Source organism: Balaenoptera acutorostrata, chromosome 10 (genome assembly GCF_949987535.1).
Source record: "Balaenoptera acutorostrata chromosome 10, mBalAcu1.1, whole genome shotgun sequence".
NCBI classification, from domain to species: domain Eukaryota; kingdom Metazoa; phylum Chordata; class Mammalia; order Artiodactyla; family Balaenopteridae; genus Balaenoptera; species Balaenoptera acutorostrata.
This window is the reverse complement of record NC_080073.1, coordinates 75237083-75260059: the sequence shown is the minus strand read 5'-3', so window position 1 is coordinate 75260059 and position 22977 is coordinate 75237083. Positions and strand designations below refer to the sequence as shown.

Genomic DNA, 22977 nt, shown 5'->3' with positions numbered 1-22977 from the left:
CGTAACAGAATCCTTGCCCTTCCCAATGATTTCCAGTAATGATAAATTGCCAAGGAGAACACATTGTGCTTTCTAAAGCCAAGTCATCATTTGTATTTTTGGAAAAGTGCCAACTAAGCCACAGATTTCATATCCCCAAGTATTTTTGGTACTTACTAAGCATAAATACAAGGATTTTCAAGAGAACAACAGCATCTTAGCACACATAAATGTTGTACATGCATATATCAGAGCTTCAAAGTAACAGTTCCTATCTACCAACCTATTTAGGCACGTGAAAAAAACTAGACTAATAGGTTATAATGATTTAATATTTTAAAGCAAAAGGACCAATGCAATTACCTCGAGGAGCAAATATTAACCTAAAGATAGGTCTAGATTTTACCTGATTCTCTTGTCTGCATTTGAATTTAGCATATCCATAAAGGTTATGATTGAAAAGTATTAGGAATCACTTACCCATTCTTCTCCCCAAAATGACTCTGGAGCTGGGATTCAGTGAACTGGGTCAGTTCTCCCATGTATTCTACCCCCAGGATTTCAATGACAGAAGCCCCTAGCTTTCCTCCAAGATTACGGCTAACAACAACCAAAAAAAGACAAAAGATTTATAGGTCACATCATAAATATCTAGTTAGCGTAGATACAAAACATTTTGCCTGGGTAAGAAGCTCTCCAGAAAGTTCAGGGAAAATGAGAACACACATTGGTCCTGTAAACTATTGATTTTCTAGCATAAGAATTCAGTACTCTGGAAGTTAGGGCCTGGGAAGAAGATTAACCATAGCATAAACACAAGGGTAAAGTCATTAATTAGTTATCAAGTCAACTGTATATAAAGCTTTCAATTGTACAGGATCTACTGTCCCATTTAGGGATTAAAATTCCACCTCCAAAACAAACCCCTTCCATAGCTAAAACCTTTTATATTTAAGAATATAGTAAAAAAAAAAAACTCTTCAGCTTGGCCTTTGAGATGTCTAATAATCTGTCCTCAGCCTCTCTGTTCAGTCCTTTTTCCATCACTTATCTTCCTCAATATGGTCCCAGTTCACTGGAAATATCTTATATTTTCTCCCTCTTGGTGCTCAAAACAGTCTCCAAATTGGTATTTCTCTTCTATTCTCACCTGACTCTCCGAATTGTGCCAATCTCATAACAAAATCCCATGCCTTTTTCATAAGTCCTTCTCAGATGACTTTTATAAACTTTGGTAACTACCTGTACAATTCATCTAGCAGTTACTCACATATAGTCTTGATGATAGCACTTTCACTATTGCTTTGAACAGTTATATCTTGTCCCTTCAGCAATATTATAAGCCCTTGTCAAGGACACACTATTGGTATGCACAACCTAGTTATTAATTTTATTTGGGAGCAATTCAGTAGCCCTGAACAGCTTGATACGCTACTAGAACAAAGAAAAGAAGTAAAATTCCTATTTGTTATTTAGTAACAGGCTTGAGTAAAAAACCTAGAAGGAAGTTAAACATATGGCTAAAAAACAGTTCATTTTTTAAAATTCAGGATTAAGTATCTTCCACAGATAATCCGGAATTGAAAGTTCATTAAGAAAAATATCTCAGAATGTTTGTAGAATTTTCTGTGTCATCTCCCTCCTGTCCCCATGGTACCTATTTTCCCTGGCTCCAATCCTTATGGAACAGAAGAAACTACAACCAGAGAGGGCCTTCAAATATATAGAAGTGAAATCTAAGGTGCTCCCTGAATACTTACATTTTGCTAATAGGCACTTGGCTGAAGAGCTGTGGGACTGACCCATGTGAGACCAGGGTCTGCCGGTTGGGCTTGTTTAGTCCACAGGCCAGCTTTGCCAGAACCTGGAGCATGGAAAGTATAAAAACCCCATTACTGTCAACACCCACACACAGAGTTGGTGAATATTAACACACACATATACATGCATACACAAGGCACAGCTTAAGGGCTGTAACTAATGGTTTCCATGTTAAAAACAAAAACAAAACCAGAAACTCAAGACATCTCCAAAGCTTGGTGTCCCACAACATCCACAGTGGAAAACATGACCCACTATCATTATCCTCATTGTTCTTTCCACATCTTCCATTCTCAGTCTTTCTTTAGTCGTTTATTCCACCCGTGTCTATTCCTTAAGGTTTTCCTACTTCAAGAGGGTGAAAAAGTAGAGAAGCTACAGAAGAGACTTAAGATGCATTTCTTAGTATGTCCATATGAAAATGCTAAAACAAACTCATTTTACCTACTCCATTTATATATATTTCTTGATTAATGGTTAGTCCATTTTGAGTCCCGGATTTAATACAGATTACCATCATTTAGTATCTGTGATAAAGACTGGGCTTGAAATCATTGTCCAATAGCAAACATCTTCTTATACTAAATAAGACTTCAAAATGAAAAAACCCTTGAGAAGTCTTTTCAAAGAATAAGGTACTTCAGTGGTATCATTTAACAACTTATAATTGGTAGGAAAAATATAAAATCACTCTTCAAATTCATTGGAGAGATTCTCTGAAACTTCTACTAGGCCACATTTAGTCTAGTTTAAATTACTACATTGAGACTTTTGTTTCCCCTCCCTCCACCTAACCAGAAAAAAAAAAAATCCAAAATTCTACTGGGTAGTTTGGCAACTTTCCTCTTCTTGGGAATTCCCTGGCGGTCCAGTGGTTAGGACTCGGTGCTCTCACTGCCATGGGCTGGGGTTTAATCCCTGGCTGGGGAACTAAGATCCCACAAGCTGAGCAGTGCGGAACTTTCCTCTTCTTGAGTGAGGGAGAGAAGGTAGTAACTAGGAATCATCAGCCACTGCCCAACTACTGAGTCTACACCAAAGGGGATGAAGATCCCAGGGCCACACTGCAGTTTAATCAGAAAGCACAGAACAAAAGCATAGAACACCCAGAACTCCACATAAGAAGTGAGATAATACTAGAAAATTCAGCAACTGAAAAGAAAATAAATAGGTTCCTACTAGCCTCCTCCTTTCTTTGTTTGCTTGCAGGATCTTAGTCCCCTGACCAGGGATTGAACCCAGGGCCCCCGGCAGTGAAAGCGCCGAGTCCCAACCACTGGACCACCAGGGAAGTCCTGCCTCCTCCTTTCTTCGGATAGTTCAGTCATTAAGGAAATACTGTGGATACAACTATGTAAATAACCATTTCCAGCAAAATTTTCAGCCTGCTTCTTAGGAAAGTACATGTGCAATGTCAATTCCCATGTTAAAGAATTACTTAGGTTTTTATTTGGTCTTCACCGTGAAGTTTAAGTAGAAACCCATTTCAAAGTATATGTATAATGATTTAAATGCCCCACTCATATCTATCCTGGCTGTTTGTTTTTTGTTTTGTTTTTGTTTTACTTTTTTTTTTTGTTTCTATCCCTGCTGTGTTTAACTACAGATATCTGTGTTTCTCTTTGAAATCTACTATTAGCCTTCACCTTATTGTGTGAAATCCCGGCTGAACACTGAAGACCAGTCTGCCTCTCTATGGCTGCTCTCATTTCCTCCACGATCACTGCTCCCACAGTGAGCTGTAGGTCTGGAGAGGTGGTGTTATCAGTCTGAAGAGAATCAAGCCATTGCAATAAGCCTTGTTTTCGCATTTCCTCTGAAAAAGTTGAGAGGTAACAGTTAGACTTCTTTTTTTTTTAAATCAGGGTTTTATTTGTGTTATCTAATGCAGAAATGCTTAGATTTCAGGTACTTTAGATATGTAGGTTTTCACCAAAAATGGCAGCTGTTTTAGAAGACTATTCAGTATCACAACAGAGATCAATTTCTCCTTCATACCAATTCTAGCAGCCTTATCTCCCAGCACAGGCTGAACCTTATAAGCTCTAATAAGCAACAAATATTTTGTATTGTCTTTCATGAGCAATGATTTAAAAGTACATCTGTTTTCTCTCTCCAGTTTTTCAACTTTCTTCTTCCAACTTCCCTTGCACATCACCAAGAATTCTATTAAGTTACTCAATTAGAAAATATTCAGAATTATCGCACGCTTCAGTATAAACTTAAGTTAGCATTTATGTATTTTTAGAGACTGAATAGCTCAAGTCCAATCAGAGGCACTAGAAGATTTATTCTCTTGACAAACTATTTAAATTAGAAGTAGCTTTGTACCTTAGGGCTTTGAAAATACCTTACTATCCAATTTAGAACTAGTCACAGTTTTGAAAAACATTTAAAAAGTATTATATAACAAGGAAGTTAGGAAATATACACATGCTGTTTTAAAGAGGCTGTAATGAGGTATGAACAAGGCAAGAAAATTCAAAATATCTTGGAGAGGTAGAGTAAAGGGTCACATATATGGAGAAGAGGAGGAAGACGAGCACATAGAAGGAAGTATTTTCCAGCTATTGAGGACTGCTGTTTCTCTCCTTTGCTGGTCTGTCTCCCTCCTCTAACACCCTAACTGCAGATACGGAGCAATGTTCTCCTCTTCTCTGTATATATGCTTTTTCTCTCGGTGAACTGGTACTGGCTTATGTTTCAATTTGCTTATGCTAAGTACATGCAAATCTTAATCTCTGTCCCCAAACTCTTAACTTTAATCCCTTATTTCTACCTCCCTACAGAAAAAGTCTTCTTGAATTTTTCATTACACTATCAAACAAAATACTACTAAAGTCAGCCTTTATTATATCTTCCTCCCCAAAGGTTCTCTTTCCCAAACAACTCCTTATTTCTCTTAAAGGTTTAAAATCTAATATTGGCTTCTTCTTTTTTTTTTTTTAAATTAATTAATTAATTTATTTTTATTTTTGTGTGCCTTGGGTCTTCGTTGCTGCACACGGTCTTTCTCTAGTTACAGCAAGCGGGTGCTACTCTTTGTTACGGTGCACGGGCTTCTCATTGTGGTGGCTTCTCTTGTTGCAGAGCGCAGGCTCTAGGCACGCGGGCTTCAGTAGTTGCTCCTTGGCATGTGGGATCTTCCCCTGTCCCCTTCGTTGGCAGGAGGATTCTTAACCACTGCACCACCAGGTAAGTCCCCTGGCTTCTTTTCTTTTATTCCCCTTTATTATAGTTATTTAGTTACCAAAGCCCACTTCAAAATATTTCACATATCCATTGCAACCCACCGTATTTTATTCAGCTTTTCTTCATTCTTGCCTAGGCCACCTCATACTTCTTTGCTTGTGTTTTTTGTTTGTTTGTTTTTGGCTGCACCATGCGGCATGTGGGATCTTAGTTGCCCGACCAGGGATCAAACCCGTGCCCCCAGCAGTGGAAGTGCAAAATCTTAACCACTGGACCACCAGGGAAGTCCCCATAAATTTATAGTTAACTCTTAAAAATCAGGTAGTGTTAAGTCTTCCAACTTAGTTCTTTTTCAAAATTGTTTGGCTATTCCACATCCTTTGCATTTCCATACAAATTTTAGAATCAGTTTATCAATTTCTGTAAAATCCTGCTGGGACTTTGGAGGGAATGCAATGAATCTGTAGGTCAATTTGGGGAGATATGAACTCTAATATTATTTAATCTTTCAATCCATGAGCATGGTCTCTTCATTGATTTCATCTTTAATTTGTCAGTGATGTTTTGTAGTTTTCACTGAACTAGTTTTTCCACATATATTGTTAAATATATCTCTAATAATTTTATGGTTTTAATGCTATTGCTTTTTAAATTTCAACTTCCCATTTAAAATTTTAATATATAGAAATACAATCAATTTTTGCATATTGACTTCGTCCCCTGCAACCTTGCTAATCTCACTTATTCTAGTTTCTTTTTTTTGGGGGGGGGAGAGTAGATTCCCTAGGATTTTCTATAAACATGGGCATGTCACCTGCATTTGACTAGAACTGTTGTAAGAGTGAGCACTGGTAATTTGTGCCAAAACTTCGGGATTAAACTGATAAACCTTTAGCTATGGCCCACAACTCTAGGGACCATAACTACAAAAGAGAAGTCCCTATACTGATAACGGGTGTACCTTCCTCTGTGCTATGAGCTGATTAGTGCCTTCCAAGCTCCCTTATGGTTGTTGGCAGAATTTATCATCTTGGGGACTTCCCTGGTGGCAAAGTGGTTAAGAATCCGCCTGCCAGTGCAGGGGACGTGGGTTTGATCCCTGGTCCGGGAAGATCCCACATGCCACAGAGCAACTAAGTCCGTGCGCTACAACTACTGAGCCTGCGCTCTAGAGCCAGCGAGCCACAACTACTGAGCCCGCGAGCCACAACTACTGAGTCCATGAGCCACAACTACTGAGTCCATGAGCCACAACTACTGAGCCCGCACGCCTAGAGCCTGTGCTGCACAGCAAGAGAAGCTACCACAATGAGAAGCCTGCGCACAGCAACAAAGAGTAGACCCCACTCGCTGCATCTAGAGAAAGCCCACGCGCAGCAATGAAGACCCAACGCAGCCAACAATAAATTAATTAATTAAAATAAATTAAAATAAAAAAGTTTATCATCTTGTGGCTGTAGGATTGAGGTCCCCATTTTCTTGCTGGCTGTCAGCAGAGGGCAGCTCTCAGAGCATAGACATGGGGGCTTCTCCAAAGGCCCTCTTACAATATGGCAGCTTACATCGTCAAAGCCTGCAAGGAGTCTAGCCAACTCTTACAGCTCTCAACTTTGGCAGTTGACTGATTTATTTTTTTAAATTTTTTATTTTATTTTTATTTTTATTATTATTATCATTATCATCTTTTTTTTGGCTGCTCCGGGTGGTATGCGGGGATCTTAGTTCCCTGACCAGGGATCAAATTCATGCCCCCTGCAGTGGAAGCATGGAGTCTTAACCACTGGACCTCCAGGGAAATCCCTGACAGTTGATTTTTATTTTTTTATACCACTACACAACTGTTTCTTATTATATGCATTCACATGTTCAATACTTGCTTAGAAATAAATGAATTAAGAGGAAGCAAACGGAGAACAAATGAGTTCTTTAGCCAACACAAACCAGTTACAAAATGGTCCCGAAGGGTAAGTTTTCACTCTGGCAATTTTTGAGTATTATTTTTAATTAACCTTACTACTTAAGCTTTCCACACACATAACTATTTCAGAAACAGAAAAAAACAAAGTTGCAAATGCAGCATGGCTGAGTAGGACCCATTAAGAGGCACGATGGTAAAGTTGAATGGGAACTTCAGTATAAAAACATCACAAATACCTCGACTCATTTTCCTAGCTTTGAAATATGTCACATCCACGAAAAACAATTTCTGGGAGGGTATATGCACTTAGATCAGCTAATTTCTGTTATCAGGTGTTTTTTTTTTTTTATTACACACATCATATGAAGACTCAGGAGTATAATATCATCATAAATCATTTCCTAGACATTGTACTGTTCTGAGCACTCTAAATAATAAGATGATATCACTGCATCTCGAAGCTTAATATTTAAACTAGACACAATAAAGCAACTTCTTCCTTCATATATGAATACCTTTTATTTCCTCATACAGAAATAAGATTTCTTTAAAACACTGGCATTTTATATAAAAATGTAAGAAAGATAGGTATAGAAGAGGAGCATGTCCATTTGAAGTAATATTTGACCACCAACAAAGGTATGTACCATCAACTTCAGCAGAGAGCTCTTCAACAATGAGTTGCCCTCCAAAACCAATGTAACGTGTAATAATAGTTCTTATTCTGAGGTATGTACGTTTCAGTGGGTCTGTGAATCTCCTGAAAACTACATGCAAAACTGTCTTACATGTAGATATGTATTTTTCTGAGGCAAGCAAGGGTCCACAGCTTTCAAGAGATTTTCAAAAGGGCATATAGCCTTCAAAAAAACCCTTAAACAGCAAATAATTTAAAGTACTATAAAACCAAACACAACCACTCAAAATCTATGGAATACAGCAAAAGCAGTCCTAAGAGGGAAGTTCATAGAGATATAGGCCTTCCTCAAAAAAACAAGAAAAATCTCGGGGACTTCCCTGGAGGTCCAGTGGTTAAGATTCTGCGCTTCCACTGCAGGGGGCGTGGATTCAATCCCTGGTTGGGAACTAAGATTCCACATACTGTACGGCGCAGCCAAAAAAAAAAACAAAAACAAAGAAAAACCCAGAAAAATCTCAAATAAACAATCTAACCTACTACCTATGAGAATTAGAAAAAGAACAAACAAAACCTAAAGTCAGCAGAAGGAAGGAAATAATAAAGTATTATAAAACCAATTCCAAATGTTTATTTAAAAAAATTAGCTACACAGTAAAATGTAGTACACAAAGCTAAGCCCCCCCACAAAAAAAAAAAAAAGAAAGAAAGAAAAAAAACAATAACAGGACTTCCCTGGTGGTGCAATGGTTAAGAATCTGCCTGCCAATGCAGGGGACACAGGTTCGAGCCCTGGTCTGGGAAGATCCCACACGCCACGGAGCAACGAAGCCTGCGACCCACAACTGCTGAAGCCCACGCACCCTAGAGCCCGTGCACTGCAACCACTGAGCCCATGCGCCACAACTGCTGAAGCCCGCAGGTTCTAGGGCCCACATGCTGCAACTACTGAGCCCGCGTGCTGCAACTACTGAAGCCCATGCGCCTAGAGCCCGTGCTCCACAAAAGGAACCACCACATTGAGAAGCCCACGCACCGCAATGAAGAGTAGCCCCTACTTGCCACAACTAGAGAACGCCTGTGCACAGAAACAAAGACCCAATGCAGTCAAAAATAATCAATAGATTTGCCTTTAAAAACAACCACCCCCCCAAAACCCAACAACAACAAAAACAAAAACACAACACAAAAAAACAAAACCAAAAAACCCTTCCTTACTCTGATCCCAGAATAATAATAATAAATCAATAAAGGCAAATGTACCATAACTTTGCCTCCTTTAAGTGGCACATTACATTGTCCATTGTATTCTCCCTAAAGAACTAAAAGATCTGCAGCCTCCACCTTGATAAACTCTGCTATCAGGATCAGAGAATAAAATAATTCCTCAACGGTCCTTCCCATAAGCTTCCCTGGGTAGTTCCACCTCTACCCTTCAATACAACACATTAAAAGGCATCATACAACTGTTGACAGCAAAACTAAACTTTAATATCTTACATCTTACTTTAAAACATGGAACCCATGGAAAATTCACCACTGTAACTAGAAATAAGCTAAACACTCTTGGAGCTTTTTCTGAACAAATCTGTATTGTTTCTACAAGTAATAACATATTGCCCTTACAAGTCCCCCAAGAAGTTAACTTGCTATAGATTTGTATCCTTTTGGCTAACGTCCAACATTCAAAGATTTTTTACTAAAGGAGCTCTTCTAAATAAGAATAATGTTGGGATTCCCCTGGTGGCATAATGGTCAAGAATCTGCCTGCCAGTGCAGGGGACACGGGTTCGATCCCTGGTCTGGGAAGATTCCACATGCCGTGGAACAACTAAGCCCATGTGCCACAACTACTGAGCCTGTGCTCTACAGCCCATGTGCCTAGAGCCTGTGCTCCACAACAAGAGAAGCCACCGCAGTGAGAAGCCTGCGCACCACAATGAAGAGTAGCCCCCGCTCACCCCAACTAGACAAAACCCATGCGCAGCAATGACGACCCAATGTAGCCAAAAGTAAATAAATAAAAAATAAATTAATTTAAAAAATAAATAAGAATAATGTTACAAAATAAAGCTAAAGTACATGTTACAAATGAAGGGGAGAATAGATACATCGTTTTGAATATAGCCATTATCATAAGTACTAGAAAATGTGTATGAAAAGGTGTTAAAAAGCCTCTAGACGCAGAATCTTTGCTCTGTGAGATCCAGCTGAATTCCACTTTCATAATATTTTGATTAAAAAAAATAATAAGACCCAGATTCTTTTCTACCTGGTATCTAGAACTATCATAATCTAATATTATCATAAAAGCAAGTTTTAATTGCCCTAATTTAATTCTAGTCTAAGAAATTTTTTTTTTTTGGCCACACCACGCAGCATGCAGAACTTCCCCGACCAGAGATCGAACCTGTGACCCCTGCAGTAGTCTTAACCACTGAACCGCCAGGGAAATCCCTAAGAAAATATTTTTAACCATTTAGCCATTTAATATTTAAATGTACTTTAATCAAGTACATTTTATTAAAGCACTTTCATGCAGATTATATCTCAAGTTTTTGTCAGGCAGATAAAGTAAATAAAGATAAGCTTACCAAAAAAAAATCACTTATCATTCTCCTACACATCAGTAACCAAGTGGAGAATATAATAGAAAAAAACACAAAATTGTAATGGCAATTAAAAAAAATTAAAGCATCTAGGAACTAACATAATGAATGTACAAGACCTTTTTAGAAAAAAGTAAAGCTTTAATAAGGATATTATAATTGGATACTCATGTAATAAAAAAAGGAATCTTGATCCCTACCTCACATCCTGCAGACACACACATAATGGATAGTAAATCTAAATGTAAAAGGCAAAACAATAAAGCTTCTAAAATAATATAGGAGAGTTTCTTCACGATCTTGAATAGGTAAAGAAGACCTTAAAAAATACTATCCAGGGCTTCCCTGGTGGTGCAGTGGTTGAGAATCTGCCTGCCAATGCAGGGGACACGGGTTCGAGCCCTGGTCTGGGAGGATCCCACGTGCCACGGAGCAGCTGGGCCCGTGAGCCACAACTACTGAGCCTGCGCGTCTGGAGCCTGTGCTCCACAACAAGAGAGGCCACGATAGTGAGAGGCCCGCGCACCGCGATGAAGAGTGGCCCCCGCTTGCCACAACTAGAGAAAGCCCTCGCACAGAAACGAAGACCCAACACAGCCATAAATAAATAAATAAATACTTTAAAAAAAAAATGACTCCCTTCTTTAAAAAAAAAATACTATCCATAAAGAAAAAAAAAAGACAAACTGGACCAAATTAAAATTAAGAGCCTCTATTCATCAAAAGCCACCATTAAAAGAGTAAAAAACAAGGGAATTCCCTGGAGGTCCAATGGTTAGGGCTCCATGCTTCCACTGAAGGGGGCACAGGTTCAATCCCTGGTTGGGGAACTGGAATCCCACATGCTGCACGGCGTGGCCAAAAAATTTAAAAAAAAAAAAAAGAGAGTGAAAAACAAGCCACAAACCAGAAGATGTTGCAATACATATATTTGATAATGACTCATATCCAGAATACATAAAGAAGTTCTATAGATGAATAAGACAATTAAACCAAAAAAATGGGCAAATACTTAAACAGGCACTTCATGAAAGAAGAATGGTCATCAACTTACAAAAAGGTGCTCAATTTCATTAACACCAGGAATGTGCAGAGTAAAACCATAATACGATATCACTATACACTCATCAAAATGGCTAAAAAACAAAAGAGAAATAAGCAAGTGTTGAAAAAGATGTGGAACAACTAGAACTCTCATATACCGCTAGTGGAATTATAAATCAATATAACCATTTTGGAAACCTTTTGGTAGTATCTACTAACGCTGAGTACAGGCAAACTAAAGCTGAGTACAGACAAACCCCATAACTGAGCACTTCTAGTCATATGCTCAACAGAAATGCATACACTAAAAGACATTTACAAAAATGTTCATAGCAGCGCTATTCTTAGTGGTCCAAAACAGGAAAAAACCCAAATATCCATCAACAGTAGAATGGGTAAATTGTGGTATATTCATACAATGGAATACTACAGAGACTCAACTATATACAACAGAATGGATGAATCTCACAATGTTGAGTGAATGAAGCCAGACTCAAGTATATACTGCATAATTTCAATTTTATAAAGTTCAAAATTAAGCTAAATAGAAATCAGGACAGTGGTTATATAGGAGAGGGGGGAGAGGAATAGATAATGACTGGGAGGGTAGGCAAAGGTGGCTTCTAGAATTCTGATGTTTTTTGATCTGGGTGCTGCTTACAGAAGTGGGTTTACTTGGTGAAATCACTCAAGGTGTACATGTACAATTTATATACTTTATGTATATTACATCAATTAAAAGTTTAGATGAGAAAGAAAAAGGAAAACATACTGGATTCTAGATTTCAGAAGCAGCAGAAATATAAATCAAAAATTTTAATTTAAAAAAATCACTAAAAGGGGGACTTCCCTAGTGGTCCAGTGGGTAAGACTCCTCACTCCCAATGCAGGGGGCCCGGGTTCAATCCCTGTCGGGGAACTACATTCCACATGCACGCTGCAACTATGAGTGCATGCCGCAACTAAGTAGTCCACATGCCGCAACTAAGTAGTCCTCATGCAGCAACTAAGGATCCCGCATGCCGCAACTAAACACGGCACAAAGATCCTGCGTGCTGCAACTAAGACCTGGCACAGCCTAAATAAATAAAAATATTTAAAAAATAAAAAATAAAAGCAACTTGTTCCAAAAAATTATTTAAAAAAAATTTTTTTTAAATCACTAAAAGGTATGTGGAATCTAAAATATGACACAAACGAACTTATCTATAAAACAGAAACAGACTTACAGACATAGAGAACAGACCTGTGGTTGCCAAGGGCAGGGGGAGGCATGGATTGGGAGTTTGGGATTATTAGATACGAACTATTATAGTATATAGAATGGATAAACAACAAGGTCCTGCTGTATAGCACAGGGAACTATATTTAATATCCTGTGATAAACTATAAAGGAAAACAATATGAAAGGAATTATATATATGTCTTACTGAATCACTTTGCTGTACAGCAGAAATTAACACATTGTAAATCAACTATACTTCAATAAAATAAATTTTAAAAAATAAACAAAAATCACTAAAAGGGACATAAATGAAGACCTAAAAAATTGGTGAAATGTTTATGGATGGGATAACTTAGCATTAAGATAACTATCCTCTCTAAATATGTAAATTTAATATAACTCCCAGGATTTTTTGAAGAATTAAACTAATGTATTCTAAAACATGTATTGAACAATAAAGGTGCATAAATAGCCAAGACAATTTTGAAAAACAAAAGCAGAGGGGAGTCCTTATCAAATATTATGACATACTACAAACTAATAAAGTGTTTTTGAAGCAGAAGCAGACACTAATGGAACACTACAGAAACAGAACCCACTGATATATAAGTTGAGAAAGAATGGATTATTAATAAATAATTGTTGGGAAAACTGACTCACTATAAGAATAATAACTAAGGTGGCTCCCTACCTTAAATCAAATAAAGGTAAACTCCATATAGCTGAAATGCCTAAAAATAAGCTGTAAGGCAAATAGAAGAAAATGTAGAAAAATGTCTTTAGGAACATCTGGTAGAAATGGATGTCTAAAATGAGATTCAAAATGCACAAACCATAAGGTGAAAAACTGAAGGACTAAAAGAATTTGTTCAACAAAGTACAGCATAAACAAAGTTAATGGATGACAGACTTGGGAAAAGATATTTGAAGAGTCAAAAATAGACAAGGGACCAACAACTAGGATACACAAGGAGCTCTTCCAAAAACAAAAAAAGGCAGAAATCCAATGGAAAATTGGGTGAAGATCATAAATAAGCAATTCACAAAAGTAGAAACTCAATTGGCTAACAAGTATATGAAGAGAAGCTCAACCTCAATTAGTAAAGAGAAGTATAAATTAAAACAAACCCCAAAACATAAAATACCCCTTTATAGCCATCACATTGGCAGGTACTTTAAAATATTAGATAATACCAATTGCTGGTGAGGCTATGGAGGAAACAGGAATTCTTGTGTACTGTCAGAGGTAGGGCAAATTGTTACAGCTATTCTGGGGAGCAATTTGGCAGTATTTCGTGAAACTAAGTGTATGTGTATACCCTATAATCTAGCAGTCCACTCCTGAAAATACTTCCCAGAGAAACCCTTGCATATGTCCAAAAGAGGATTAATGAGGACATTCATCATATAAACAGAAGGACGTGAGAAGCAACCAATGAGCTCATCAGTAGGAGAAGGGTCTGTAAACATGGTAGATCCATACCACGGATTATGCTGCAATTAAAAGCAATCAATTACACATAAATACAGCTACATGAATAGATGTATAAAATCAGCAATGAAAGAAAATTAAGAAAAAGAATGAGACCTATAATAACAGTACTATCATGTAATTAAAAAGCACAAATTTTTTAAAACATTGTTTCACAGCAAATTGATGCAGTTTATACTCAACTGCATCTTTTCTTTTTAATTTTTATTGGAGTATAGTTAGTTTACAATGTTGTGTTAGTTTCAGGTGTACAGCACAGTGAATCAGTCACACATATACATATATCCACTCTCTTTTTTTTAGATTCTTTTCCCATATAGGTCATTACAGAGTATTGAGTAGAGTTCCCTGTGCTATACAGCAGGTTCTTATTAGTTATCTATTTCATATATAGTAGTGTGTATATGTCAGTCCCACTCTCCCAATTCATCCCTCCGCCACCACCTTATCCCCTGGTAACCATGAGTTTGTTTTCTACATCCGTGACGCTACTTCTGTTTTGTACATAAGTTCATTTGTACCTTTTTTTTTTTTTTAAGATTCCACATATAAGCAATATCATATGTTTGTCTTTCTGTGTCTGACTTACTTCACGCAGTATGACAATCTCTAGGTCCATCCATGTTGCTGCAAATGGCATTATTTTGTTCTTTTTTATGGCTGAGTTATATTCCATTGTATATATGTACCACATCTTCTTTACCCATTCCTGTTGATGGACATTTAGGTTGCCTCCATGTCTTGGCTATTGTAAATAGTGCTGCAATGAACACTAGGGTGCATGTATACTTTTGAATTATGGTTTTCTCTGGGTATATGCTCAGGAGTGAGATTACTGGGTCATATGGTAGTTCTTTTTTTTTTTTAACTTTATTTATTTATTTTTGGCTGTGTTGGGTCTTCATTGCTGCACACGGGCTTTCTCTAGTTGCAGCGAGCGGAGGCTACTCTTTGTTGTGGTGCACAGCTTCTTAGTGTGGTGGCTTCTCTTGTTGTGGAGCATGGGCTCTAGGTGCACAGGCTTCAGTAGTTGCAGCACGCAGGCTCAGTAATTGTGGCTCGCGGGCTCCAGAGCACAGGCTCAGTAGTTGTGGCACACGGGCTTAGTTGCTCAGGGTATGTGGGATCTTCCCGGACCAGGGATCGAACCCTGCACCGGCAGGCGGATTCTCAACCACTGCGCCACCAGAGAAGCCCCGATATGGTAGTTCTACTTTTAGTTTTTTAAGGAACCTCCATACTGTTCTCCATAGTGGCTGTACCAATTTACATTCCCACCAAGAGTGTAGGAGGGTTCCCTTTTCTCCACACCCTCTCCAGCATTTGTTGTTTGTAGATTTTCTGATGATGGCCATTCTGACCAGTGTGAGGTGATACCTCATTGTAGTTTTTTGTGTTTTTTTTTAATTTTTATTTATTTATTTATTTATTTATGGCTGTGTCGGGTCTTCGTTTCTGTGCGAGGGCTTTCTCTAGTTGTGGCAAGTGGGGGCCACTCTTCATCGCGGTGCGTGGGCCTCTATCGCGGCCTCTCTTGTTGCAGAGCACAGGCTCCAGACGCACAGGCTCAGTAACTGTGGCTCATGGGCCCAGCTGCTCCGCGGCATGTGGGATCTTCCCAGACCAGGGCTCGAACCCGTGTCCCCTGCATTGGCAGGCAGATTCTCAACCACTGCGCCACCAGGGAAGCCCCTCATTGTAGTTTTGATTTGCATTTCTCTAATAATTAGTGATGTTGAGCACCTTTCACGTGCTTAAAAAGCACAAGTTTTAAAAGCATACATTATATAAGTCAGACAGAGAAAGACAAATACTATGTTATCACTTATATGTGGAATCTAAAAAATAAATGAATTAATACAACAAAACTGGAACAGACTCACAGATATAGAGAACAAACTAGTGGTTACCAGTGAGGAGAGGGGAGAGGAAGGGGCAAGATAGGGGTAGGGGTTTTAGAGATACAAAATACTGTGCATAAAATAAATAAGCAATAAGGATATATTATGCAGTGATTATTTTATAATAACTTTAAATGGAGTATAATCTATAAAAATATTGAATCACTATGTTGTACCCCTGAAAGTAATAGCAAATCAACTATATTTCAATAAATAAATAAATGAAAAATGATAATAGCAGACAAATAAAAATAATTAAAAGCACATGTACAAAGCAACACTGTACAATTTATAAAGACATATACATATTTAAGAAGATATACATCAGTGAGTGCCAGAGGGTTTGTGGGGTAGGAAGGGAGAAGGGGGAATCACTATGAAGGGGAAACGAAGTAAAATAAGTAAAGTAAAATGAGAGAGGCCTTGAACAGCCCATTGATGACATTATTCTGAGAACTGATTAGAAATTTTGAGTAATTCAACTCCCTGTTGTTTAGGTCCCCTTAAAAAAGCTCACTCTTCTCATGAACCAAGTTACAATAATATAAATTAACCTACAAATAACGGAAGTGCTCAGTCAGCCTTCTACTGATAACTTTAACCTGCCCTAGTTATGTCTAAAGAGAAACTTGATGTTAATACAGATTTCACAGCTTCTCAACATTCATATACCTGGAAAGATAAGAGAATTTGTATATGCTTCCATGTGAGTCCTTGTGATTCATTCACGTTGTAGTTTAAGTTTCCTTTCAATCAATCCAAGAAGGAGCAGTGTGACCAAGCAAAGCAGGTTCCAAAGGCAGGAAGCAGAAGCAATATGATGCTATGGAAGTACCTTTCTGAACAGTCCCTTCTGCTGTTGTAAGGCTTTGGGGCAACCCTTCAATGTAGGTGGTTGGCAACAAGTCTGCTGAGAGAGGCTGACCTTGGAGCTTTTGCAGTCTCTCTTGTACAGCACTGGTCAGGTCTACATAAGCCTCATCAATGCTGGCACGTTCAATCGCAGCAAAACGAGACATTACCTCCATCACTTCCACACTGGCTTCCCGGTACCTAAGAGCATGAGAGCACAATATACTCACACACATACAGAGCAAGGCAAGGATGCTCTATTGCAGTAGTTGGTGTTCTTTCACAGACTCTTAAGTAAATCACTCCAAGGTATTTTTAAGAATATTTGATAAACTAAGTATATATATGTTTCTGCAAATCATATTTTTATTTTTATAACCTGGCATCTCAGGTTAATTATTAAAATAATAATTTTAAATTACCAAGTCTTTATTAATAACTCTCTGGTCTACAAACTTATTCCTAAATTTTCTAAAACTGCCTTTGTTCATTATTTGATGAAGATTTTAAGAGTAAAATAAATGATCCAGTTTTAAGTTGGTGGCATGAGGCTTTTCAAAATCACACTCTGAAGTCAACTATATTTCTGGGAAGTTACATTGTCTTTCCCAGCATAAAATTCTATTCAATACAACATAGCATATATCCATTAGCTGAATTAATTCTACTTTAGGGTTACAGTATTAATCTTCAGTCAAATCTGTCTTCTTTTCTGGCAATGATCCCAATGTGAGGTTGGCTATGACACTCCACCTTTAGACTTCTAATTGATAGGTGAATTCAGGAATATCTCAAGTCCCAAGTCAAAGCATGATCCCTACACACACCACCCCACACAGTATAGTGTACTGTGAGAACGTGGAGATCTGAAAAAATTGAATCCTCAGTCTTCCAGTTCCTAACTGTGTGAACTTAAATTATTTAACCTCTCTAAATCGGTCCCTCATCTGTGTGGGGGGGGGTGGGGGGGGTGGATAATACTAGAACCTTCCTTATAACAATGTGAGATTTAAGAGACACTGCCAATGAAGAATTTAACACAGTGCCTAGCATACGACATATGCTCACTATACACTAGCTATTAGGATTATTATAATGACTGGGGCTTGTATCTACCTCTAACTTGGCTATGCCTATACTAATGCCTCCCATTCCAAGGCTAACCTTCTAAAATCTGGGCAGATAGCTCAGTTCAAAAACAGAGAAATTAAGCTTCTTTGGGACTGTTCAATTCTGGCAAATAATTCTAGATATTGCACTAGAATGTGAGTTTGACTCAGCCTTCTCTGGAAAAACTCTTATTAGTTTCACAGTCAATTTAATTACTTCAAACACTTCAGACTTTTGGCCTGAGAACATGGGAAGTGGAATTAAGTTTTAATTATAACAACCAATTTTTAAATCATTAAGGAACTGAAAGGGTATTAAGGGTAGCAATTATTATAGGTAATAATGATTCTGAACTGTTCCTAAAACGCAATACTAAAATCTGTTTTCATTCCACACTGAAAATTTAGCTGACTAAAGGGAACTTTTTCAGATGTTATTTACATAAAACGAATTAGAAACATGAGTTCCTAGCCTCATGAAATGCTTCCAACTCTTCCATTCCCCTTAAACAAGCTTTTCTTCTTACTTGGTGAGGTTAGCTTTTCCATGGGACTCACGAACTTGTGCCAGCAGAAGATCTGGACATAACTTCTTAGCATCATCTGCCCACATGTTTCTAGTGACCCCAAATGCACGAGCTTCGTAACTTACTGCAACGATTCTAAGGTTAGGAAAAAAGGGGAACAGAAAAATATTACGTGATCACAAGCAAAAATAATTAAAACTTAACATGATGAATAGGTTATAAACATAATAGTAGAAACTTTTTGGTCACTGATGCTACTATTCAGTCTCAAACACAGCAGTTCAGAACCCTCAAAAACAGGACCTAGCATAGTGCCATGTATTCTTATAGATTAAAACAGTAGTTGAGAGTTACAACAATAACTATGACACATACCCACCACCCTTCCATGATTTGTACTGTACAACTGCACAAGGTTTATTCCTCAAATGAGGATTTTGCCGCTGTTCCACTTGAACAAAAAAACAGTCCATGTCCACTAGAGTAACTACCCGGTCTTGTCCATTAGCCATTTTTCTGTAAGACAATATTTTATGGACAGTTAGAAAGGATATTGAATAAAAAGTACTAAAGAAAATTATATTTCCATTCTTCCATTGTTGAATTACCATAAGCATGGGAACATGGAAACTAACAATAATGAAACAGGCATTTTCATATACTGCTGGCAGGAAAATAATAAACTGATACAACTTTAGAAAGGTAATAAATATTGAAAGCTTTAAAGAATACCCATCCCCCCAAAGAACTGAACACTTCACAAAAGAAGATATACAAATAGTCAACAGGCACATGAAAATGGCTCAACATCATTAGTCATAGGGAAATGCAAATTAAAACCACAATGCACGTCAATGGAGGGATAAAGTCAACAGTTAATCTAGTTGACAGACAAATCTCAAATATAAGTTCAGGGAAAAGAGAAGCAGAAAATGATATATAATATCAAAGCATTCATGTGAATTTTAAAAACTTTTTATTTTGAAATACTTTTACACTTACAGAAAAGTTGCAAATATAGTAGGGTTCTCCTATACCCAGTTTCCCCTAATGCTAACATTTTATACAGCACAATTATCAAAACTAAAGAATGAACATTAGTATAATATTCACACCACAAACTTTACTTGAATTTTACCAGTTATTCCACTAATGTTCATTTTTGGTTCCAGAATCCAGCTTAGGATCCAGTCTTAGTCATCACGTCTCCTTAGTCTTCTCCAATCTGTGACACTTCTGTTTTTCATGACCTTGACACTTCTGAAGGGAACTACTCAAGTTGCTTTGAGAATGTCTCTCAGTTTAGGTTTGTCTGACGTGTTCTCTTGATGAGACTGAGGTTATGCATTTTTAGCAAGAATATTATGGAAGGGTTCTGCTTTTCTCAGTGTATCATGTTGGGAGGTTCATGATGTCGCTGTGTGTTAATACTGGTGATGTTAAGCATATCATTTAGTTGAGATAGTGTTTGCTAGGTTTCTCACTGTAAAGCTACTATTTTTTCCTTTCTTAGGAGAGATACTTTGAGACTATGGAAATACCCTGTTTCTCCTCAAACTTTCAACCACTAAGCACCCATCAGTGGATCTGGCCTGTCACAATTACTTTGTGATGTTCTAAAGGTGATTTTCTACCCATTCATGTAAATTTTTGAAGACAAAAAGAAAACAATACTACATACTATTTGTAGACAGACATATATAAAGGTATGGATGCTAGACTGAAAGAACAAACCTTATACACAGTGAATACGGACTAACGTTTTCATTTAACATTGTTAGAAATCTAAAAGAAGGATTCAGTAAACTAAAGCAGTGGTTCTGCAAACTTTGCTACAGATTAGAATCACCTAGGAACCTTTAATACTATTGATTTCTGGCTTCTACCACCAGACATGTAACTTAATTGGTATGGGTGTGACCTGGCCATCATGATTTTTAAAGCTCTAATAAGCTCTCTCTCTCTCATGATTTTTAAAAGCAGAGATTGAAAACCACTGACTTAAGGTAAATAAGATATTTGTGGAAACACAGTAATTCATGATTTAAATATGAGAGAACACAGGTTATACAGTTGAGTAAGCACTCAACTGTATTCTTTTTTTAAAAAAGTGTCAAAAATTAACATTCACCTTGAAAAAAGTGTCATGCAACTACAAAGCTGGAAGATTAGGGGAAAGAAAATGATGAATTCAAAAAATCAGAGTATTCAAGGCATTAATTCCTTACAAATTCCACTCACCTAAAACAGGCAGAACGTAAACTTTAAACATTTATAAGTTAAAACCATAACATGTCAGAAATCACTTTACCTTGAAGTGGCTTTTGTACAGTCCTGGAACAGATAACGCCAGATTAAAAACAGTAAATGCACTGTCACACGCACACACCCAGGTAAGTACCATATTAGATACAAACACTAGAAGTGGAGTATGAACAGGGAGCAGTGATTTAAGTACAGCAAACATTTCCTAAATATACAAAACCAAAACGGATATTCAGATTTTAACTGTTTTAGTTTTCAGTTTATGTATTTTGCTGGAGAAAGCAAGGGTTTTTTAAAGATGAAAAATGAAACATACTCTCTGCCAAAACCCTCCTTTGGGAATAAGGATTACACTATTTTGAAGTCATATAAATATTATATACATATATGATATACATATATATATTTCATATATATGATATATATAGCACTTCAAATGATCAAAACTGTACAAACCTTCGGTATTTGCAATTATTCATCATTAACGATCTCGATTTACCCCAATTTTTACAAAACAAGTTTGGTGCCAATCAGGTGATAACACACCCCAGGAAAATACGTACATGTGAAGAGGGAGGTTTAAGAGCTACCATTTTTTTTCCACAAGAAAAATCCTCTTAAGAGGCAATACCAGGGCCTTTTCTCTCTGTGAGCAAGTATTTCTATTTCATGTGATTTTGGCCCAATGTTGTCCCCAGTCACTGCTATATTATACAACCAATAGCCAAGGCAACATGAAAAGTCTAAAAACAGAGATACCGAACGGTTCTAAATTCTTACCAATGTGACAACACTTGGCAAAACCGCCACCAGCGGACGCCACCGATACTGGGCTCGGTGTCCACTGGAAGGACGATGAAGTGGTCTTGAATATCCGTCCCCTTTCCGGGAACGGATCAGTCGGTTTCGAGAGAGATTTATTCCCGGCAACGAAGGAGAAAAGGACCTAGGCGCGCAGACGATCCCCGCCCTGGCAGCAGCCGGCACAGCCAGGCAGGTCCAGCCTTAGCCACCGAGATCTGCGCACAGCCTTCCCGACAATTATACGGCGCGCGCGCCGCCGAGGGCCGTTGACGCGCCTGCGCACCGCGGCCCCTAAGTCTCTCGCCCCGCCCACCAAGGAGCAACCGTCAAAAGGAAGTCGCCACTTCCGCGGGCGCATGCGTACTGGACGGTCGGGCGCGTGCGCAGCGCTGGCTTTTTCCCGGCTGGGTCTTCTGCGGCTGACGCTCCTCCTCCCGCTCCCCACCGTCCTCCTTCAGCCCGCCGCGGCCGGGTACCAGCGTGTGGTCCCGCCAACGGAGCGGTCCGTGCCTAGTGCTTCCGGGACGTCCGTGGTGCGCGCTTGCGGCGCGTGGCACTAGTCATGTCGATGGATCAAGTGAACGCGCTGTGCGAGCAGCTGGTGAAAGCGGTGACGATCATGATGGACCCCAGCTCCACCCAGCGCTACCGGCTAGAAGCCCTCAAGGTAGCTGGAGTCTGTCGCCCCGGGCCTGCTCCGAGACCCTCCCCCAGCCCCAGCCGTACCGGCGCAGCCCACGATCCTGGCCGTCTCCCGCCCACGCGGCCCCTGGACCTCGGTCCCCAACCCCTGGGGGCCCTCCCCTCGCCGCTTTCCGCGCCTCTTACCACTCCCCGTCTTCTGTGCTCGCCGCGCCTGCCCTTCTCCCGGGACGCTCTCGTCCCTAGCTCTCTGTGGCCGTCTCATCGCACCACCACTTCCCACTGCCCTCTCCTCCCCCCTCGCCACTTCTGTTTACTCTTCTCCGTACCACGACCCCCTCCACAGCCGGCTGCACCCACTTTATTCCCTCAAACCCCACATCCCTGCATCCCCTCGCCTTCCCGTGGCGCACGTGTCCAACCCGTCCCCAACACCGGCCACATTCTTTATAGTCTCCGCTGCACTAAACGTTTCCTTGCTGACCCACTCCTGACCCGCCCTAACCGAGCTCCAGCCCCTCTAGTGCCCCTTTACTTAACACCCTTACACCTCTCCATAACCCACTTCTGTGTCTTGGGTATTTCTGGTCTAATTCTCACCCCACCCCCCCATGTTTTTTATTGTGTGATATTCTTAGGCTATTTTGCGCAAAGATGAACTTCTACCACTTACTTTGCATTTTAACAAGGGTCTTTTGGTTTCCTGAAAGTAGTTTTCTTGACTGTCGGATGCTCTGCTACCGGGACTGATTCTTGTGGTGTAATTTGGGAATGCTAATACAAAACCAATGGGGATGCTAATACAATTCGAGTTTATTCCCCCATCAAACAATGTATGTGGGCTGTGAGAAATGACCTCTAGGAAGAAATATTCGTGCCATGCGTATTTTAAGAGATGTAACTTCATAAAGTAGAGTGAGCATCACTTGGAGGAAACTTTACAATATATAGATGTATGCC

General features: G+C 39.0%; 2 protein-coding genes across 6 annotated transcripts in view; one reads left to right on the top strand and one right to left on the bottom strand.

Annotated features, from left to right (window-relative positions):
• Nucleotides 1-21673, bottom strand: part of POLH (DNA polymerase eta) — a 30113-nt gene extending 8440 nt beyond the window's left edge. Inside the window, exons 1-8 of one of the 3 annotated variants that reach the window (XM_007193786.2) lie at nt 21352-21673; nt 20618-20640; nt 18682-18822; nt 18307-18441; nt 16654-16871; nt 3447-3616; nt 1740-1843; nt 460-579 (exon numbers count right to left, since the gene is read on the bottom strand). In XM_007193786.2, the coding sequence (XP_007193848.1) occupies nt 460-579; nt 1740-1843; nt 3447-3616; nt 16654-16871; nt 18307-18441; nt 18682-18818 (884 nt within the window). In that variant the 5' untranslated portion in view covers nt 18819-18822; nt 20618-20640; nt 21352-21673. The remainder of the gene's footprint in view (nt 1-459; nt 580-1739; nt 1844-3446; nt 3617-16653; nt 16872-18306; nt 18442-18681; nt 18823-20617; nt 20641-21351) is intronic. The other 2 variants (XM_007193785.2, XM_007193784.2) reach the window with 2 other exon arrangements.
• Nucleotides 21674-21784: 111 nt separating this feature from the next.
• Nucleotides 21785-22977, top strand: part of XPO5 (exportin 5) — a 47860-nt gene continuing 46667 nt past the window's right edge. For all 3 annotated transcript variants that reach the window (XM_057554608.1, XM_057554607.1, XM_007193788.3), the window contains exon 1: nt 21785-22042. In XM_057554608.1, the coding sequence (XP_057410591.1) occupies nt 21938-22042 (105 nt within the window). In that variant the 5' untranslated portion in view covers nt 21785-21937. The remainder of the gene's footprint in view (nt 22043-22977) is intronic.